This window comes from Chiloscyllium punctatum, chromosome 2 (genome assembly GCF_047496795.1).
Source record: "Chiloscyllium punctatum isolate Juve2018m chromosome 2, sChiPun1.3, whole genome shotgun sequence".
Classification (NCBI taxonomy): Eukaryota; Metazoa; Chordata; class Chondrichthyes; order Orectolobiformes; family Hemiscylliidae; genus Chiloscyllium; species Chiloscyllium punctatum.
In genome coordinates, this window is record NC_092740.1 from 91,406,313 (window position 1) to 91,429,842 (window position 23,530).

Sequence of the window (23,530 nt, forward strand, 5' to 3'; positions counted from 1 at the left end):
CAAAGTCAGCCTTTCTGAAAGCTATACAACATGGTGAGGGTAATGTAGAGAAGAGCAGGAGTTTAGGAACAGAGTTACAGAGATGACGCCCAATTGAACCAAAGATGTACCTATAAAACAAAATGCCAGAGGATTACAGATTATGAAACAAGAAACTAGAAATGCCTGTTGAGATAGGGCCAACGATTGATTTGTGGGTGAAGACTAGTGTTGACCCAGTATGGTAGAGAAACCCACAGTTCTGAAGAAATAATGTCATTGTTCCAAATCAGGGTGGTGAGAGACATGGAATGACTCTTGGGGGCCATTGTGCTTCCATGGATCTGATGCCCATCTTCTTCTGTTTTGTTGGCTTCCTGGGTTTGAAGGATGCTGTCAGAGGATCCTTATTAAGTTGATATAGTGTATCTTCTGGATTTTGCTAATGTGCTGATGGGTGGATGAAGTGATTGTTTAAGGTAGTTAACAGAATGCTGATTAAGCAGGCTGTTTTGCCTTGAATGCTGTTAAAGCAGATTGTTAGAGCTGCACTTATCCAGGCAGTCCATCACAGTCCTGACTTGTGCTTTGGAGATAGTGGCAGGGTTTGCAAACTCAAGTGGTGAGTTACTTGTGCAGAACGGCCAGACTGTATCCTGTTTCAGTAAGCACTGTATTTGTGTGGTTAGTCAGCTAAGTTTCTGGTTATTGACAACTTCCAAGATCTTGGTAGTGGGAAAAAAAAATCAATGATGTAATGACATTGAACATCAACAGAAAATGGATAGGTTGGAGATGGTCACTGTCAGGCACTTGCATAGTGTGAATGTTGTTTATCACTTATCAACCTCAATCTGAGTATTGTCCAATTTTACTGCATTTAGACTGGTTTACAGTCATGAATGGTGCTGAACATGGTACGATCATCAGCAAACAGCTCCACTTCTAACCTTATGATGATGGAAAGATCACCGTTGAAGCAGTTGAAATGATTGGGCCTAGGACACAACCTTGAGGAACTCTAGCAGAGATGTCCTGGAACTGAGACAACTGACCGCTAATAACTACAACCACCTTCCTTTGCACAATTGCACTGTTGAGAAGTGTTGCCATTCACATTTGACATTAAACGGCATGGTGGCTCAGTGATTAGCACTGCTGCCTCACAGCACCAGGGTCTCGGGTTCAATTGCAATCATGGGCAACTGTCTGTGTGGAGTTTGCACATTCTCCCCATGTCTGCGTGGGTTTCCTCCGGGTGCTCTGGTTTCCTCCCACAGTCCAAAGATGTGCAGGTCAGGTGAATTAGCCATGCTAAATTGCCCATAGTGTTAGGTGCATTAGTCAGAGGGAAATGTGTCTGGGTGGGTTGGTGTGGACTTGTTGGGCTGAAGGGCCTGTTTCCACACTGTAGGGAATCTAGTCTAATCTAAACTGAGGTTTCACCTTTCTAATCAGAAGAAAGGAAAAAAAAAAGAGAAGTCTGGCCAACATTCCTCTTGCAAATATCACTTACAAATGGTTGGGGAATCCAAGATGGCAGCAATCTGAAAAGACTGCTTTGCTGGGCTCTGCATCACAGCACAAGCAAAGCAGTGCTTTAACCATCCCCACTCAAATGATTTCGCTAAATTCCAATGCTGCAATAGTTATAGAATCTCTATTAAACCCCTTTTTTACCTCCAAGCAGAAATGACAAAACACGGAAAAGGATCGACTAAATCTCAACAAGTGGGGCCCCTGCCAGAGGCACCTAGTTCGTCCACGGTCACACCGCAGCCCTGCAGCACCCCCCCCCCCCAACCCCCACCCCAGCTCGATAGACTTGATTACTCACTAGGCCCTTGTCGCAGAACTAGCACAGTTGTGCAAAAAGCTTGAAGACAAGGTCAAAGAAAGGTTTAACAGTAAGTTGGGCCTGCTCCCTGTCATAATTCAAAAAACATGACCAGCAGCTTGAAAACCTCGGGAAGAGAGCGAGTGAGGTCGAGTGCCAAACCACAGTGACAGAGACCGCGATTGATGCATCCAAAGATCGGATCCAAGCCATTGAAAAGCAAGCTCGTAATTTAACTGATCAAGTTGACAATCTCAAGAATAGAGGCAGTATTGTTGGTCTGCCAGAGGGAATGGAAGGCGGTCAGCCAGTGAAATCTTTCGAGAACTGGCAGCCGCGATTTCTCAACTTACGATGTCGAAATGGGTGAAAATTGAAAGCGCTCACTAGGTTATGGCATGCAGGTCAGGTTCAGACCAGCGCCTTGCCCTATCCTCATGTGATTTCACAGCTACAGGTACAAATAAATAATCTTGGAAGTCTCCAGAACCTAGGTGTAAGATCTGAAGGACTCCAGGAACATGTTTTTTCAGGATTTCACAACGTCAGTGATCCACAAAAGAAAATCTTTCGATGATGTCAAGAAAAGATAAAGGGATCTTGGGATCCAGTACTCTTTAAGGTACCCAGCAGTGCTTCAGTTTGCTTTCAATGGATCCGCACACTCATTCGACTCTCCAGAGAAAGCAAAAAACTTTGTGGACACTTTAAATTAGACTGGTCAATTTAATAGATAGATAATAATGTTTTTTTCTTTCCAAAGAAAGTGTTGTTGGGTTTTTTTCAGGTACTAACCAGTGTTAAATTATACTTGGGGATAATCAGAGTACTCACTTTTAACACCTTTGTTAATTCTACTTTTTTTTCTATTTTTGCTTGTGTCTGTGGTGCGGCTGTAGCTAGGAGTTAGGAAGGTGTCTGCAATGGCTAGATGTCTATCTATGGGCACTCCAAGCCTGGTTTTTGTATTTAATTGCCCTGGTTGCCATATTGGCAATGGGTCAGAAGACAAGGTTTTGATTTGTGTAGATACCCCCTTTGGGCGGGGGAGAGGGGGTAAATTCCCCTATTCAGCGCCATTGGCTCTTTGTATTTTGTTTTGTTTTTGATTCTTGTTGTACATAGTTTTTGAAAATTTTGAAGATTTGTTAGTTGTAGTTTTTTAGACTGTAGTTTTCATGTTTTGAGGATTTGCTTACATTGAGGCTCAGTGATTTGTGATTCAAATTCTTCCTCTTTTCTAGGTGGCACAGTGGTTAGCACTGCTGCCTCACAGAGCCAGGGACCCTGGTTCAATTCCAGCCTTGGGTGACTATATGTGTGGAGTTTACACATTCTCCCAGCGTCTGCGTGGGTTTCCTCCAGGTACTCCGGTTTCCTCCCACAATCCAAAGATGTGCAGGCTAGATGAAGTGGCCATGCTAAATAGCCCATAGTGTTCAGGGATGTCTAGGTTAGGGATGGGGAATGGGTGGGATACTCCATAGACGGTCAGTGTGGACTTGTTGGGCTGGAGGGCCTGTTGCCACACTGTAAGGATTCTATTCTATTCTAGAAGACTGGAGTCCAAATGTTGCTACAGATTGTTACACCTATTAGTTAAATTTCAGGGCAATATAACAGCTGCAGGACACTGGCGAATGGATTCCTTCATTCTTAAGGAGAGTAAGTTCATTGAGTATTTCTCCAATGAATTCAGAGCTTTCCTAGCCATTAATTCAGACTCGGCCAGTAACCAATCCATCCTCTGGGAAACTGCTAAAGTTAACGTGGGGGATAATTAGTTCCTATTCTGCCAGTAAGCAGCAACAGAAGGGAGAGCAGCAATGCTTGCTTGAAATATGGCTGAAGGCAGCCAAGAAGGCAGACTTTATAAGACCCACGATGGCTAAGCTACAGAGAGTCAGAGCGCTTCAATATACACTGAACTCCATGCTCACACAGACAACCAAGAAGGAACTCACTTTTGTGAAACAAAGGTTGTTTGAGCACGGTGATAAACCAGGTAAGTAGTTAGCATATTTTGCCAGGAAAAAGAGTGCCGATCAAGCCAATACCTCAATCAGGGAAGGGACCCTTACTTGCAATTCTAAAAAGATTAATGCAGTATATCTGAGATTTTGCTCCAAATTATATCAGTTTGAATGCTGTGAGGATGGGAGGGTTAGAATGAACTGAATTTAATTTATTGTCACATGTACTGAGGCACAGTGAAAAGCATTGTCTTGTGACCAATATAGGCAGATCACATAGGTAAGTAGAATAGATAGCAAATAATAGGATTTTTTTTCAAGAACCTGGATCCTCCAGGTGTAACCCCTAAGCAAGAGACTTTTCTTAACACCCTATTATCAATGCAGGAGGCTGTGAAGCAGCTCGAGAGCAGAAAGGCACTCAGTCCTGACAGACTTCCGAGTGAATTTTATAAAGAATTTATAAACATACTATCAAGACCAATGCTTAACATGTTCAATCACTCATACAGTCACAACTGCCTCCCAACATCCTTGAGAGGCTAACGACTCTCTTATTCTTAGGAAAGGGAAGACCCAAGAGGACTGTGCCTCCTATAGGCCCATCTCATTTTTAAATGTCGATTTCACAATCCTGTCTAAGACCCTTGCACTAAGGCTTGAAACTGTGCTGCCTTCCATTATCAAAGAGGACCAGACCAGCTTTCGAAAGGGCTGCAGATCTTCCAACAATGTTAGGAGATTTCTCAATATAATCCAAGCATGCCAACAACAAGGTATACAGGGATTAGCGATCTCACTAGATGCAGAGAAGACATTTGATCGTATTGAGTAGCTGTACCTCTTCTATACTCTAGAACGGTTTGGCTTTGGTGAAGCCTCTGTTGGGTGGGTAAAGGTCCTTTATAGCGATGCTCTGGGCACGGTTCTCACCAATGGTGTACAATCAAGTAATTTTAGTATCCACAAGGGCAGTCGACAAGACTGTCTCCTCTCACCATTGCTTTTTACTTCGGCGATTGAATCATTGGCAGAGGCCATTCATAGGAACCCAGCATATTTGCCTCAGAAGTGGGACAAAAGTCATACAAGATTACATCGTATGCGGATGATGTCCTTATTTTTCTGTCAAAACCAACAGTTTTGGTATCTCATCTGATACAATGTATTAATTTGTTTGGTGCTTTTTCAGGCCACAAAATTAATTTTACAAAATCATAGGCCATGCCTATTTGGGGGGGGTGTCTCTGAAAAATACTTGTCATTGAAAATGAACCACGATTTCCTTTTAAGTGCTCATGGTGGGGTGCATGTTGTAGGGATTCTACTGCACTCTCATATCACGAGCACAGCAGAGTTAGTATTAGCCACTGAGTTACATTTTTTCTGCAGTGTCAGCCAATTTGATCACAGCTAAATCACATCAACAACATAACAAACAAATAATTCATCTTTTTTAATAGCAAGGTTGAGGATAAATGTGCAAATACTTTACATCCATCTAGTGATAATAAAAAAGCATGTGAAGCCTAAATGCAACCCAGTTTGAATGAAGGTGGATTGAAGAACTGGCAACTGATCTACTGAGGAGTAGGGTCAGTTGTCAAAATAGTGACAAGTACTCTATATATAACAAATTGCTTTATTTTGCATGAAAAACATAAAAGAATAGAATACAATTTCTGTAATTATAACTATTTCTTGTTGTTACTCCGAATATACTATAACAAAATAAGGCACTTATTCTCAGGTGGGACTGCCTCTGGTTTGGGAGCTCCTGCCACCAGTTGAACATCTCTGAAGCACACTAGATAAAAACTTGTTGTAAATTCAACACTACATTCGCTTTAATTTTTCCTCCACTGTGTATAACTTTTGAGGTCCATGTGCAGCAGCAGCTTTGGGGATGTATTGTGAAATTAGGAAATCTAGTTACAACTGTATCAATGAGACTGCACAAAGAGCATTGGTGTAAAGTTGATTTTCTTACTTAAGTGATTTACTGACATTGCAATCAGTCAGCAGAGGTTTGTGAGGCTGATTCTGGAATGTAGGGGAGGCAGTAGCACCTTGGTAATGAGGCCCACACAAATGGGGGCATATGTTCACATCTCACTATGGTAGCTGGTATAGTCTAAGTTAAACAATGTTGATTTGAAAGCTAGTTTTAGTCACGGGGTCATGAAAACCTGCCTTGTTCATTGATACCTTTTGGGAAAATAAATCTCCCATTCTCACCTGGTCTGGCCTATATGTGGCTCCACATCCACTGTTATGTGCTTGGCTCTTCACTTTCCTCTGAAGTGGCTCAGCCACTCAGTTCCAGGGTAATTAGGGATTTGCAACAAATGCCATTGCTAGTGATGCTCAAATTCCATAACATATTTTTAAATCAAGTGGTTGCCTTTAATCATCTGAATTTAGAAGAATGAGAAGTGATTCCTGAAACATAAGATTGTGAGCTTGCTTGATGGAGCAAATGCTGAGTGCTTTGCTTCCCCTTGTGTAGCAATCAAAAACCTGGTGAAACTGTTTAAAAATATAGGGCCACCCATTTACAATGAAGATGACCAGCAATTTCTTCTCAAACACTTTGTGGTCTTTGGAATTCTTCTTCACAGAGAGGAGAAGAAGTTGGATTATTGACGATAGTCAATGCTGTGCAAGACAGGTTTTTAATTTACAAGGGAATCAAAGGTTAAAGGGGGGCAGTGAAAAAAGCAACCACAGTCTTGTGGAATGGTATAGCAAGTTCGATGGACTGAATAGCCTACTGCTGCTCCTAGTTCTTAGGGTTTAATGCAGGAAAATACACGCATTTGTCAGAAAGTTAAATTAATACACTGTACCTGAAGTGAGTCCTTACAATGGCTGAACAGCTTCTTTATTCCAGAGGTACTAATGCACTTTCTCCTGTCATTGCATCGATAAAGTCTGAGGCTTTGTGGGTGATGTCGTCCAATGTTTGCTAGCCTGTCATCATTCAAACAACTGCAATTTTCAATCTGAATAATCTTCCCTGGAAGAGAAGTACTGAACTTCAAAGTTCTGATCACATAAAAACATAAATAAAATCAGCTATAATTTAAAAATGCTGCGGTTGCTGGAAATCTGAAATAAATGATACCAGAAAATGTTGGAGAAATTCAACAGGTCTGGTAGCACATGTGGAGCAAGAAAGAGAATAAAAGTCAGGATATGGGCCGGGTGCTGGCAGGTGGGGCTAGATTGGGTTGAAATATCTGGTCAGCATGGACGGGTTGGACCGAAGGGTCTGTTTCCGCGCTATACATCTCTATGACTCCAGTGTGACTCTTCTTTTGCCCTTCGAGGTCCAAAATTCAGAAAAATAGCTACATTTCTTTGCAGAGTAAGGATCTTGCTGTATTTTTAAGTTTATTCTACCCATGCTTCATTTTAGTTTCCTACTCAGTTCATATAAGCATTGGCCAAAATGTAGGCATGCAACCCCCTTCCTAATTTTCAAAATGATTGCTGTGAAATTAGGCAATAAGGTGCAGAAGAATGTTGCATTATGAGCACCACCCTCCCCCCACCAACCTGCGATACCACCCTGATTCTGGACACAAAGAATTCTTAAAAGTCAGAAGTGTATTTTTAATTGGCATTCTCAGTATGGTACCAATTCGGCAAATCTCGGGATTTCAAAACGCTTGCACTGCATTTGCATATCCAAAGATGGTTTATTCTGAAGTTACACACACACACAGACACAAACAAATTGGTGAGAAATTACAACAATTTCAAAGTCACAAAAATTCCTGGCTTCTAGCCAGAAAACGCCACCTCTATGATTTGCACGTGGGCTGACACTCAGGCTGTCTTCTCATTTCACCCCTGAGGAAGAGGAGCTCCAGCTTTGTCCTTGCAGCTGAGAGGAGAACCTTCAAGGAGATGAACCACAGAGGTGAGCCATCTGGGCTTTTCATTCTGTCATTCTTGCTGTAGCTTTCCAGTTAGCCCCTAGGTTTATTGAAAGTAGTACCTGAGGTGTAGCAACGACAGAATGGTTGAAGGCAGCAGTCACTGAAAGGACTCCTTCATTCAGGCAACAGTGCATGCAGGGTTGGCAGGCCTTTAAATACAGTCCCAGAACCTGCTGCACTGTCAACTGATATTAATGTCAAAGCCTGACCTCCAGCCTTGGCCCCTCAATGAGCCGCATCTGTGCCTTACATGGAGTTCATTCGAAAAAGGACTGGCAAAGTGGATAACCAACATGTAACACCAAAGCACCAAAGGAGAGCACACAGGTTCTTCTTCCATGGAGCTACTGTCATACTCTCTGGAAAGTGCCATAGCAACCCTACGTATCTGTTCTTGAACATATTACTAGATTGCTGCTATGTTCTGGAACTCCATTTGAATCATGGTAATTAACCAAAAGGTAAAGTCAATAGGCCTACTGGACTATCGGGCTGGTCTCTCATTAGAACATAGAACAGTACAGGCCCTTCAGCCCTCGGTATGGTGCCGGCCTTTTATCCGACTCTAAGATCAGACTAACCAACATATCCTTCATTGTACTAACTTCCATGTGCCTATCCAAGAGTCGCCTAAATGTCCCTAATGTATCTGACTGCATCACGCACCCACCACACTCTGTGTAAAGAACCAACTTCTGACATCTCCCCTAAACATTCCTCCAATGACCTTAAATTATGTACCCTTGTGATAGACATTTCCAGCATGGGAAAAAAATCTCTGGCTATCCATTCTATCTATGGCTCTCAGCATCTTGTACACCTCTATTAAGTCACCTCTCATCTTTCTTCGCTCCAATGAGAAAAGCCTCAGCTCCCTTCACCCTTTCTTCATCAGACATGCCCTCCAGTCTAGACAGCATCCGATACATCATCTCTAAAGTTTCCACACCCTTCCTATAATGAGGTGTCCAGAATGAACACAATATTTCAAGTGTGGTCTAACCAGGGCTCTTCAGACCTGCAACATAACTTTGCAGCTCTTAAATTCAATCTCCCTGCTAATAAAATACATCATATGCACTCTTAACAACCCTATCAACCTGAGTGGCAACTTTGAGGGATCTATGGACATGGACCCCAAGGTCCTCTGTTCCTCCACACTGCCAAGAATCCTGCCTTTAACCCTGTATTCTGCATTAAAATTCATCATTCCAAAGTAAATCACTTCATACTTTTCCACGTTGAACTCCATCTATCAGCCCAGTTCTGCATCCCGTCCAGTTGGAACCTGCAACATCCCTCCACACTATCCACAACACCACCAACCTTCGTGCCATTGGCAAACTTACTAACCCACCCTTCCACTTCCTCATCCAAGTCATTTATAAAAATCACAAAGAGCAGAAGCCACGGAACCAATTCCTGCAGAACATCATTATCACCAAGCTCCAGGCTGAACACTTTCCATCTACCAACACCCTCTGTCTTCTATGGGCCAGACAATTCTGTATCCAGCCAAACAGGTTTCCCTGAATTCCATACCTCCTTACTTTCTGAATGAGTTTACCATGGGGAATCTTATCAAACACTTTGCTAAAATCCATGTACACCACATCCACTGCTCTACCTTCATCAATGTGTTTTGCCACATCCTCAAAGAATTCAGTAAGGTTTGTGAGGCATGACCTGCCCCTCACAAAGCCATCTCTAATCAAACTATGGTTTTCCAAGTAATCCTGTCTCTCAGAATTCTCTCCAGTACTTTGCCCACTTCTGATGTAAGACTGACTGGTCTGTAATTCCCAGGATTATCCCTATTCCCCTTCTTGAATAGGGAATAACATTTGCCACCCTCCAATCATCTAGAACTACTCCAGTGGAGAGGGAGCACGAAAAGATCATTACCAAAGGTGCAGCAATCTCTTCCCTCACTTCCTATAGTAACCTAGGGTATAGGGCAAAGGAGATTTATCTATTCTTATGATCTTTAAAATTTTCAGCACATTCTCCTCCCTAACATCAACCTACTCCAGCATAGCAGTCTGTTCCACACTGTTCTCAGAAATTTCAAAGGTCCCTCTCAGTAGTGAATACTGAAGCAAAGTACTCATTAATGACCTCCCCTACAACCTTCAACACCAGGCACAAGTTCCCTCCACTATCCCTGATCAGGCCTACCCTCACTCTGGCCATCCTCTTGTTGCTTAAATAAGTGTAGAACTGCCGAGGGCTTTCCATATTCCTACCTGTGGAAGCATTTTCATGCCCCTACTACCTCTCTTAAGTCCATTCTTCAGATCCTTCTTGGCTACCTTGTAACCTTCTAGAGCCCTGTCTGGTCCTTGCCTCCTTAACCTTACATAAGCTTCCTTCTTCCTCTTGGCTAGATGTTCCACAAACCTTGTCACTCAAGGTTCTTTCAACCAACCATCCCGTCCATGCCTTAGTGGGACAAACCTGTCCAGCACTATCATCGGGTGCTTCCTAAACAACCTTCACATTTCTGTTGTGCAATCTGTTCTCAGTTTAGGCACCCCAGTTCCTGCCTAATAGCATCGTAATTCCCCCTCCCCCAATTAAATACTTTCCCAAACCATCTGCTCCTATCCCTCTCCAGGAGTATAGTAAAGGTCAGGGGAGTTGTGATCATTATCACGAAAATGTTCTCCCACCAAGATATCTGACACCTGGCATGGTTCATTGTCAAGCACCAAATCCAATATGACCTCCCCTCTAGTCGGCTGATCCATATATTGCATCAGGAACCCTTCCTGGGTGCACCTAACAAAAACTACTCCATTCAAACTGTTCAAACTATGGAGGCTCCAATCAATATTAGGGAGCTGTACATACCACCACAAGCAAAGGTTGAGGAAGCTCTGAATGTGCTGTACACACCACTAACACCCTGAAGACGGAGGCACTGTTTATTGTGACTGGCAATTTCAATTAAGCCAACCTAAGGAAGGTGTTGCCAAATTAGCACCAGAACATTACCTGCCCCACCAGGGGCCTGAACATTTTAGACTACTGCTACACCTCTGTGAAGGATGCCTACCGCACCATTCCCCCTTCATTTCGGGAACTCCAACCACAATGCCATGCTTCTTCTCCCGGCTTACAGGCAAAAGCTCAAGCAGGAGACCCCCTCTTGGATACAGGTCCAGTGCTGGCCAGAGGATCAACTCCAGTGCTGTCTGGAATCGGCTAATTGGGCCATTGAGTACAGGAGTTGGGAGGTCATGTTGCAGCTGTACAGGACATTGTTTAGGCCACTGTTGGAATATTGTGTGCAATTCTGGTCTCCTATCAGAAAGATGTTGTGAAACTTGAAAGGGTTCAGAAAAGATTTACAAGGGTGTTGCCAGGGTTGGAGGATTTGAGCTATAGGGAGAGGCTGAACAGGCTAGGGCTGTTTTCTCTGGAGGGTCAGAGGCTGGGGGATGACCTTATAGAGGTTTACAAAATTATGAGGGGCATGGATAGGGTAAATAGACAAAGCCTTTTCCCTGGGGTGGGGGAGTCCAGAACAAGAGGGCATAGGTTTAGGATGAGAGGGGAAAGATATAAAAGAGACCTAAGGGGCAACTTTTTCACACAGAGGATGGTACGTGTATGGAATGAGCTGCCAGGGGAAGTGGCGGAGGCTGGTACAATTGCAACATTTAAGAGGCATTTGGATGGATATATGAATAGGAAGGGTTTGGAGGGATATGGGCCGGGTGCTGACAGGTGGGACTAGATTAGGTTGGGATATCTGGTCCGCATGGATGGGGTGGACCGAAGGATGTGTTGCCATGCTGTACATCTCTATATGTTCAAACAGTCCACAGGTACCTTGGACAAGTACGCCACCACCATCACAGACTTTACCAGCAAACGCGCGGAGGACTGCATACTGAGGAAGTCAATCCGGGTGTTCCCCAACAGGAAACCCTGGATGAATCAGGACATACAGAACCTGCTAAAAACCAGGTGTGAGGCCTTCAGATCAGGAGACCCACTCAAATATAATGAATCCAAGTATGAGCCATTAAGACAGCCAAGGACCAATACCGATCCAAACTAGAGACCCAGACAGATACCTGGCGATTATGGCAAGGACTGAATGACATCACAGATTCTAAAGAGAGATAGTGCAAGATAGCACGATGACACATCCCTCCCAGATCGTCGCAACACCTGTAAGCTCGCTTTAAGCAGAATTTCGGCGGAGAGGTAACACCTTTTCTGACAAGTCCTGTCGAACCTATCCCAACAGTCACTGCCTCAGAGGTCAGATCAGTTTTCCTTCATGTGAATCCAAGGAAAACGATGGGACCAGACGGAGTACCAGGCCATGCACTCACAGCATGCGCAGATCAACTGGCAGAGGTCTTCTCGGACATCTTCAACCTCTCCCTGCAGCAGGTCACTGTCCCTGCCTGTTTCAAGAGGGCCAACATCATCCCTATACCTAAGAAGGCTCATGCAGCATGTCTCAATGATTACCACCCAGTGGCCCTAACTTTGGTGGTCATGAAATGCTTTGAAAGGCTGGTCATGGCATTAATCAACTCCAGCCTCCCCACAACTCCTGACTCACTCCAATTTGCCTATCGGACAAACAGATCCACATCAGATGCCATATCACTTGCCCTTCACTCCTCCCGAGAACATCTTGATACGAAGGACAACTACGTAAGGATCCTACTTATTGAGTACAGTTCAGCCTTCAACACTATTATCCCCTCGAGACTGATTACTAACCTTAGTGATCTCGGACTAAGCCTTACTCTCTGCAACTGGATCCTCAGTTTCCTGACCCACAGGCCACAATCAGTGAAGATTAGGGACAATATTCATCCTCACTAACACTCAACACTGGAGCCCGCCCAGGGGTGTGTACTCAGCCCCCTACTGTACTCACTGTATCCCCATGACTGCGTCACCAAATACCAGACTAACGCCAGTTAGACGTTCGCGGATGACACCACTATAGTCGGTCAAATCTCAGATGGCGATGAAGCAGACTACAGACGGGAGGTGGAAGACCTGGAAAAATGGTGCACTGAGAACAACCTAGCTTTCAATGCCGGCAAAACCAAGGAAGCCATTATTGACTTTCAGCAGGATGTTACTCATGACCCCGACACATTAACAGCACAGAGGTGGAACGAGTGGAGAGTGTCAAGCTCCTGGGAGTAGTCATCCACAACAAGCTTTCTTGGACTCTTCATGTGGATACACTGGTTATAAAGGCCCAAAACCATCTCTTCTTCCTCAGGCAGCTGAGGAAATTTAGCATGATGGTGAATACCCTTGCCAATTTTTATAGGTGCACCATCAAGAACATTCTGTCTGGATATATCACTACCTGGTATAGCAACTGTACCATTCAAGATCAGAGACAATTACAGAGTGTGGTGAACTTGGCCTGGACAATCACTAAGGCCAACCTCCCATCTATAGAATCCATCTACCAGGCCCACTGTCAAGGAAAGGCTGCCAGCATTCTTAAAAATCCATCCCATCCTGGCAATGTTTTTCTACAACCTCTACCATCAGGGAGAAGGTACAGAAGCCTGAACACACGCACCAGCCAGTTTCATAACAGTTTCTACCTACTGTTGTTAGAATACTGAATGGACTCTCAAATTCTTAACATTCACCTGTACCTCTGCTTTGGTTTTTGCCCTGTTTACCTATTATTTATTATCTATGTTCCTTCACTCTGTGATCTGTCTATATTGCTCGCAAGACAAAGCTTTTCACTGTGCCTCGGTACACATGACAGTTAATTCAAATTCAATTCAAGTTAAAGTAACCCATGACAACAACCTGTTACTTCAGCACATTTCCAAAATCTGCCTCCCAATCTGCTCCTCTGTATCTCTGTTGCTATTGGCGAGTCTATAGAAAACTCTCAATAAAGTGACTGCTTCTTTCCTGTTTCTAACGTCCACCATACTGATTCTGTAGACAAACCCTCCTCAACAACCTCCATTTCAGCAACTGTGGTACTATCCCTAATAAGCAATGCCACTCCTTTACCTCTTTTATCTTACCCCTATTCCTTTTGAAACATTTAAACTCTGAAATATCCAACAGCATTGAGTACAGGAGTTGGGAGGTTATGTTGTGGCTGTACAGGACATTGGTTAGGCCACTGTTGGAATATTGCATGCAATTCTGGTCTCCTCCCTATCAGGGAGATGTTGTGAAACTTGAAAGGGTTCAGAAAAGATTTACAAGGGTGTTGCCAGGATTGGAGGATTTGAGCTATAGGGAGAGGCTGAACAGGCTGGGGCTGTTTTCCCTGGAGTGTTGGAGGCTGAGGGGTGACCTTGTAGAGGTTTGCGAAATCATGAGGGGCATGGATAGGATAAGTAGACAAAGTCTTTTCCCGGGGTAGGGGAGTCCAGAACTAGAGGGCATAGTTTAGGGTGAGAGGGGAAAGATATATAAGAGACCTAAGGGGCAACTTTTTCATACAGAGGGTGGTACGTGTATGGAATGAGCTGCCAGGGGAAGTGGCGGAGGCTGGTACAATTGCAACATTTCAGAGGCATTTGGATGGGTATATGAATAGGAAGGGTTTGGAGGGATATGGGCCAGGTACTGGCAGGTGGGACTAGATTGGGTTGGGATATCTGGTCAGCGTGGACGGGTTGGACCGAAGGGTCTGTTTCTGTGCTGTACATCTCTATGACTCTAAATGAGAGTTTATCCTGAGGGTCACCAAGTCCTAAGCTCGGGTAGAGGTTGAGAAGGAAAGTCCTTCATGTTAACTCAGCTGGTGTGGAAATTGAACCCACCCTGCTGATATCAGCTGAGCATTGCAAGCCAACTGAGCTAACTGATCCACCCCCTCGCTCATGGTAACTACAGTCAAAACAGCAATAGTCTGAGATTCCAATCAAGCCTTCACCAAAAGTTCTACTATTCATCAACAGATGCTGCATAATTGTGGATTGCACAGGAGAAGCAATGGAGTTAATTATTCACGTTATGTTTGAAAGTAAGGTTTCCAAGATCTGTTCACAGTTGGGGACAACTTGGGAGGTAAACTATGCCATGCTCCTCGACATTGTACACAAGTTTTATGACAGACCTCCTGCTGTCCCAAACATTTGCTTATATACACTAATGAGTTTTTTTCTTCAGGTTGGCTCATTGCAATCTTCATCAAAGTCCTCTACGGCATAATTAAAATGTAAGGCAGCTTTTCAGCAGGCTAGAACTTGCGTTATCCTTTCCTCCTACCCTTCATCCTGTGTGTCCATTGTCTCATGTGCCAATCTCTTCTCCAGCTTCTAAATACGCACTTTACTCTTGGAAGCTTCCAGGTCTTTGCAAATGAATGAATTTTTTTTAAAAATCACGGGACTAGATTGGGTTGGGATATCTGATCGGCATGGACAGGTTGGACCGAAGGGTCTGTTTCCATGCTGTACATCTCTATGACTCTATAATTGTCACAGTGTGGGAGGAACCATTTGGCCAATTGTAACTGCAGTCACTCTCCAAGTGAAATTTATGGCTCAAAGTCATTTCCCTGCTTTTTTCCCCCAATATCTTGCACATCTAATCACCTCTTGAATACCTCGATTGAACCTGCATGCACCACACTTCCAGGCAGTCCATTTTAGACCTGACCCATTCATTGTTTGATAGTATTTTTTCCCTCACATCAGCTGTGCTTCTTTTGCAATTTTATGTCTGCTCATTTCTGATCCTTCGGGATGTTAACTGTTTCTCAGTATCTATGATATCCAGCACCCTCATGATTTTTGAGGACGCTAATCAGATCTCCTCATCTCTTCAAGAACAATCCCAACCTCCCCAAATATCATCATAACTGAAGTTTCTTATTCCTGGAATGACTTCTGTAAATCTCTTCTGCATGCTCTCCAATGCATTCACATTGAGTCTACAGTGTGACGGCCAGAACTGTTTGCAATACTCCAGCTGACATCAATAAGGAGCTTATACAAATCAGTAAGCATTGGGTTGTGGTGAGGTGAGAGAAGGAAGAAAGGATTACATGATTATAGCATCTAAAATGTGTGTTTTAGAACAGACTAGGAGGCTTAAATACACAGTTGTTAATCATCAATCCTTCTGTGCCCATCCAGCAACCGCCACAGCCTCAGCAATGCATCTTCGTATCATGGTCAACACTGTCTACTCCAAGATTATCAAAACATGTCAGTCCATTTGTTCTCTTCCTATCCCTTCCTGCTGTCTCCTGTTGTATACCATTTTCTCCCGCAAAGAGGAAGGGAGTGCATCAGTGAATGTCCCACAGTATTTGCAGAATTCATTGGTTGCCACTGTGTGAAAATCTGTGTGATTTATTGATGTAAGGCATACAATAGTCTATATGTGAGGTCTGAGGTAAACCATATGAATTTTAGAATGGAGTACTAATTGAGGAAACTATTGGTAGATGGATAATGGAGGTGCCATGACTTGAACAGTGGATGGACTAGAGGCGGAATTGATGAGATACTACTTGCACCTTGTGTCAAATCATGAAACGTTTTCTTGGACTACTTCCTGCACAGCATTCATGTTATTGAGTTATAGAGATGTACAGCACGGAAACAGACTTAATTCGTCCATGCTAACCAGATATCCTAAACTAATCTAGTTCCATTTTCCAGCACTTGGCCTATGTTCCTCTAAACCCTTCCTATTCATATACCCATCCAGATGGCTTTTAAATGTTCTAACTGTACCAGCCTCCAACCACATCCTCTGGCAGGTCCACCCTACACACACCACCCTCTTCGTGAAAACATTGCCCTTTAGGTCGTAATTGAGTTCTACCACTTTAACTTCCTATTTCATCTTGAGCATTTGTCCTCATAGAGACCTGTCATTCTTGTACGTACAGGATGTCTCTTCTCTCTACATTTTTCACTAAAGTGTGCAATGCATCATTAAAAAAGCTTGGTGAATTTTTGCTCACATGTTTAGTCATTCTTCAAAACATCATATTTCAGTTTTCAATGGACCTCTGCCCTTTTTATGCAGCCACAATGCAGTTGCTCTTTAAGAGGAGCAAACAACCTCTAAGTGATGCTAGACATTTGCAATAATCAATTCTTTTGCCTATGCAACCATCCAATATACAGTGTGGCCAATGGTGCCTTTATGCAGGAACTATTGCAATCAGCAAATAGCATCAATGTAGCTGAACAAATATCCAACATGGGTCAATTACATACAGCAATCACATGCCCATTTTATGAGTTATCTAATTTAGACATCATTTAAGTTTTGTTAACATACATTAGTACTCATGTAGAACCATTCCATGAACATACAAATTTCCAAATATTGCAAAAAGAAATGGAATGTTTATGCATTTAGCTATCAGAGGGCATGTATGCTCTACGATCAATGTTTTGAAGTTTTGGAAAATTAATTATTTTGACAAGTTCAAAGAATGCACAGATCGAATTAGGCTGAAAGAGATGACAGAAGGCTAGTATCAAATGAAAATACCTTACTAAGACAAAAATATCACTTATTGTACAGTAGTAAGTCTAATATGATGAATATTTGATCTTTGATTACATCAGCCCTGAATCATAGCCGAATTGCTTCTTTAAAATAAATGAGTATGTACAATCTACTGAACATCTAGAGTACTTCACAATAATGGTTTATTTTCAGGTGGAGTATAATGAATTTTGGCATCCACACATGCACCTGTGTGTGCATTCCTTTACCCATTACAAAGATAATTGGAATATCTGATGCTATTGGTCAAGAACTTGTTTGCATTCCTAAACTTACAAATACTTACGAATTCAATCTCTTAAAAATGCAGGAAAGGTTTTTAACCTTTGTTAGGAGATTGCAATATGCTTTCTCTAAAATTGGGAGGCCTAAGAATGTACTTACGGGGGATCCAAGATGGTGTCGACCCAGCAAGTCTGAGTCTACAGTGCTCCTCCCAAGACTTGGGCAAAGTGTGTCACCCACCCCCACCACACTCACTAAATCGTTTAAAATAGCTGTTTAATTTAATTAGTTGTTTAGTATTGAATTTAAACAATTTAATCTTCAGTAAAAATGACTAAAGGAAAGGGAGCCCGCAGCTCTCAGCAGGCAGCAACCCCTCCCCCACCCTCTCCAGCTGCAGCAGAGGCATCCACAGCCGCCCTGGGGGACTTACCTACGGTGACGAGCCTTGTGGAAATAATCTCCAAACTGGATGCGAAGATCGACGCTTTTATTGAAGAATCCTGAAGTCAAAGGGACTCACTCTCGGCCGCGCTGCAAAAGCACGACTGAGACATGAAGGAAATCGAGCGCTGAGTGGGAGGGGCGGAGCTAAAGGTTGCGAACTCCGAAACTACAGAACAATCAGCTGTGGATAGGGTCCGGACTCTCGAACAGTGGGTCCAGACTTTAGAGAACCACATTGACGACCTTGAGAATAGAGGTAGTCGAAAAAATATTCGTTTGCTGGGCCTTCCCGAACGGGAAGAGGAAGGCCAGCTTACAAGGTTCCTTGAATAGTGGCTTCCACAGCTATTAAATCTGGAGGCTGGATCAGGCCAGGTAAGGGTGGAATGGGCCTACCGGGTCGCAATACGCGGGCCCGGCTGTCTTTCTTGGAAAATGTGATTCTCAGTTGTGCACAGCAAGAGGAAGATTCAGAAACAATAAAGGGACAAATGAGCAGTTAATATTGCAGCAGAAGGCCATAAAGAGGTTAACAGAGGGACATTGTGTTCTTCTGAAAGGAGCCATGTGGAACGTCTACATCCAAACATGTTTCACACCCAGTTTAAGGCAGCCAGTTCCAATAACGTCATACCATTTCAATATTCCCTTCATCAAACTGCTTCTACACTGTAGGGATTCCATGCACCTTCATTGTACTGCCTTCAGTACAATACAAACATATCTATCCTTAAATACGGAAAACTATATTATACTGACTACAGTCTGTTCTGCTATAGCATGATGGTTGCATTCTTGTGTGACCTTGTGTTTTGGAAAATCCTGCAACAGAAATGATGGGGCCTGTGGGAAAAACAGGGTTGGGGTGAATCACTAAAATAGGTAAAAACAATGACTGCAGATGCTGGAAACCAGATTCTGGATTAGTGGTGCTAGAAAAGCACAGCAGTTCAGGCAGCATCTGAGGAGCAGTAAAATTGATGTTTCGGGCAAAAGCCCTTCATCAGGAATACAGGCAGAGTTTGGAGAGATAAATGAGAGGAGGGTGGGGGTGGGGAGAAAGTAGCATAGAGTACAATAGGTGAGTGGGGGAGGGGATGAAGGTGATAGGTCAGGGAGGGGGGTGGACTGGATAGGTGGAAAAGAAGATAGGCAGGTACGACAAGTCATGGGGACAGTGCTGAGCTGAAAGTTTGAAACTGGGGTGAGGTGGGGGGGGGGGGAAGGGGAAATGAGGAAACTGTTGTCTGTCTCTAGGAGCGGGGTTGTTTTCCCTTGTTATTTTGTATTATTATATTTAATTATTACTTGTTGAGGTTGTAATTTTATAGTTTATATATATATATATGTGTGTTTATACATGGTATTAACATTACCAAATATATTCAGGTGTTGGTGTGGGTGGGGAGGGGGGGTAGGGTGCTCACTGTTAACTCTAGCTCTGTAGTATATTTGAATTTTCCTCATCCTATTGAGGAGCGCCTGGGTCAAGGGTGGGGCACTGGTTGGGCGAGGATACGATGGACCTTTGGAAAGGAAGTGATACCCCCTGGGAACAAGGGGGAAAATCTCCAGTTAAATGCGTTTTATTTATTTTTATTTAGAAATAGTTTTTTATTATACTGTAGTGAGTGTATTAGAGAGCCTTTATTTTTGTGAATTTTATATGCGCTATGCTCGGGATGTTCTGGATAGGGTTTCCCCTCCCGAGGGGTCTCGGATTTGCCCGGACGATTATGGTTGATCAGTCGGTTAAGTGGTGCACCTGGAATGTCAAGGGGAGTAATTCGCCAGTCAAAAGGAAGAAAATATTATCAAATCTCAAGAAAGAAAGGGTTGATATAGCTCTCCTACAGGAGACACACTTACTGGATAAAGAACACTTGAAATTACGACAGGGTGGATTTGATCAGGCCTTTGGCGTTGTTATTTTTATTCGGAAGAATTTCCCTTTCAAAATCTTAAATCAGATAAAAGACGAATCTGGACGATATATTCTGATTAAAGCCCTTATAAATGGAGAGGAATATGGGATTTTAAATTTGTACTGTCCCCCGGCACATCCTTTTAAATTTATAACGGAAGCCTTCTCAAAACTGATAGCTCTCGGTGCTCGTCATACAATTATAGGGGGAGACTGTAATTGTATTATGGATCCGAAATAGATAGGATTCCCAAGAGTACTGCATGAGTATCTCCCAGATCTAGACAACTGGTGGATTTGAACAAAGAATTAGGATTAGTAGATGTATGGAGATGTCTTCATCCACAGGGCAGAGATTTTTCTTTTTACTCCAATCCACATAAATGTCATACCAGAATTGATATTTTTTTTGCCCTCTTGATTTTTTAAAATTCCATATCATCCTGTAAAATGGGTAGTATAGCAATTTCCGATCACGCTGCTATATATATGGAAATCAAGGCGAGGAACAATGGGACATCCCCTCGGCATTGGCGTATGGACCCCTTCCTAATGAAAGATAGTAAATTTGTAAAGTACTTCTCTCAAGAATTTAAAACTTTTTTATAAATTAATTTAGGTACAGCTAGCAATCCATCAATGATGTGGGAGACCATCAACGCTTACGTGCAAGGTTTGATCATCTCATACTCAGCGACCCAGAAAAAATTAAAGGGAGAACAACAGCATCTGCTCGAAGCTCGCTTAAAAGCAGCTAAAACTGCATACGCTGACAGACTTTCTATTATCAAATTGCAAAGGATTACGGCCCTTAGCACAGCTCTAAACACCACGCTTACCCAAACGGCTAAGAGAGAAATATTATTTGCAAAACAAAGGTTATATGAATTTGGCGACAAACCAGGTAGATACTTAGCATTTCTTGCAAGGAAAAAAGAAGGCCCCTCAAACTATCACGTCTAACAAGGAAAGTACAGATATTTTGACTCATGATCATAAAAGGATTAACGCAATCTTTAGAAAATTTTATTCTGATTTATATAAATCGCAGGATTGTGAAGACAGGACTAGGAGGATGCAATCATTTTTTAAAAATTTGACTTTTCCGGACCTAACTCCGGAACAGGTATCGGTCTTGAATGTTCCCCTAACAGTCCAAGAAATACTTGACGCAATCAGGCAACTTCAGAGCGGTAAGGCACCGGGCCCAGATGGTTTTCAAGCTGAATTCTATAAAGAATTTACAGGAATATTGGCTGGTCCACTTATGGACATGTATAACTATGCATACAGTCAGGGCTGTCTCCTGCCTTCTTTAAAAGAGGCAAATATCTCTCATCCTTAAAAAAGGAAAGGACCCAGAAGATTGCGCGTCATACAGACCAATATCCTTGCTAAATGTAGATTTTAAAATCCTTTCTAAAACTTTAACATTGAGACTAGAAAGGGTACTGCCACATATTATAAAGGAGGATCAAACGGGGTTTATTAAGGGCCATAGATCATCCAATAATTTTAGAAGGGTTTTGAATATGATTCAAGCCTGCCATCAGGGAAAGATACCAGGAGTAGTAATCTCATTAGACGCGGAAAAGGCATTCGATAGGGTTGAATGGTCATATTTGTTTTACACATTGGAAAGGTTTGGCGTTGGTAAGGTGTTTACCAAATGGGTCTCAACATTGTATAGTGATCCCAAAGCAGTTGTGGTTACCAATGGATTAGGTTTGGATAGCTTCAGTGTGGGTAGGGGCTGCCGTCAGGGATGTCCTCTCTCGCCATTGTTAGTTACGCTAATAATTGAACCACTAGCAGAAGCTATACGGGCTGATCCTAATATAATGGCCCAAGGATTGGTACAGATAAACATAAAATTACCCTTTATGCAGATGATGTTCTTCTATGCCTCAGTAATCCTCTGATGTCAGTGCCTCGCTCAATCCAAGTTATTGCATTCTCAGGTTATTTAGTGCATTCTCAGGCGAGAAGATTAATTTCTCAAAGTCGAAGGCTATGCCAATGGGTGGCCTTGCTATGATACCCCACTTAGTGGACGAATCACACTTTCCCTTTCGGTGGGCCCTGGAGGGTTTCTTATATTTAGGTATTTTTATTACCCCAGTATTTGGTCAGTTATATAAGGCTAATTTTGTGCATTTACTGGAAAGGATAAGGCAGGACCTCCAGCGATAGGGAGACCTTCCAATTTCCTGGCTGGGTAGAATAGCACTAATTAAAATGAATGTCCTGCCCCATCTCCTATATCCTATGAGAATGCTTCCGGTGATGCTGCTGAGGATGGCTCTACGTAAATTATATGGCTGGTTGGGTTCCTTTATCTGGAATCATAGACAGCCCTTCATTAAGCTGAAGAAGCTACAACTTCCACAGGCAAGGGGAGGATTGGACTTCCCAGATTTTAGGAAATATCAGTTAAGTTCACTATTAAGTTACATAGCTGATTGGGTCATCTGATCTGCGATCAATCTGGCTGGACATTGAGGCTTCTCAAGTAAAATGCCCACTTATTAACCTTTTATTTTCAGACAAGAAGAAAATCATTACGGATCACTGTAAAAACCCTATAATACTAAACACAATTAAAGCTTGGAATACGATGCGGCAAAATGAGGGCAACTCACATAAAACATCCCCCAATGCGCCGATAGTGGGAGCATGGGGATTCCAACCGGGGTTTACAGATGCCACTTTTAAACTCTGGAGATCCAGGGGTATCTCATGTTTAGGGGACCTATTTAAAGAAGGGGTCCTGATGTCTTTTGAACAGCCGCGTCAGAAATTCGGATTACCTAATGGAGACCTCTTTCGATACTTCCACATTCGAGATTATATACAGAAGAAGACTACGTTATTAGATAGTCTTTATAAATCAGATCGAGAATGTCGAGTGCTACGACCAATGGGGGTATCTTCCGTCAGTACTATTTATCATTTACCACATGATGAAGTATCGGGAGATATGGACAATCTGCTTAAAACATGGGATCAGGATTTGGGACTAGAAATCTCTATAGAAACGTGGAATGATATTTGGGAAAACGCCAGAACAATCACCATCTGCAACAGAACTCAGTCTATCCAGCTGAATATACTTCATAGGGCCCATATAGCACCGGATCGATTGGCAAAACTTAAGGCAGGAGCAGCTCCAATGTGTCCCAAATGTAAAATAGAAGTGGGCACTCTTATACATTGCCTATGGACCGGTCATAAGATCCGTAGATACTGGACTAAAGTAGCAAGTGCCCTGACTGAAATTTTAGGAATGGAAATTAAAGTGGACCCTGTATCTCTCCTTTTGGGCTTTTCAAACTTACCCTCCCTAGATATGCACGGGAAGAGACTATTTTCTATTCTCTCTTTCTGTGCAAGGAAAAATATTTTGTTAAACTGAGTGGCTGAGGGCCCCCCTGGACTTTCAAATTGGCACAGATTAATTATGGAATGTATTCCCCTTGACTTCCTTACAAATATGGGGCACCGAAAGACCAAATTATTTCATAAAATATGGCAGCCCTTCTTGAATTATATAAATACAAATGATTTTGCATGAGGCAGTAGCAGGGTCTACCAGGTGTGGAAGTGAGCAGTTTAAAGGGCTGACTGGATCCACTGGGACCTTGTCCAGTTTTAGTACTTTTATTTCAACAGAAAACTGCTTCAT

General features: G+C 42.8%; 1 protein-coding gene across 1 annotated transcript in view; it reads right to left on the minus strand.

Moving 5' to 3' along the window:
* The window catches only part of LOC140492364 (uncharacterized), a 132,516-nt gene that overhangs the window by 50,448 nt on the left and 58,538 nt on the right, over positions 1–23,530 (minus strand). Inside the window, exon 8 of the mRNA XM_072591285.1 lies at positions 6,639–6,808. Coding sequence (XP_072447386.1) covers positions 6,639–6,808 — 170 coding nt within the window. The remainder of the gene's footprint in view (positions 1–6,638; positions 6,809–23,530) is intronic.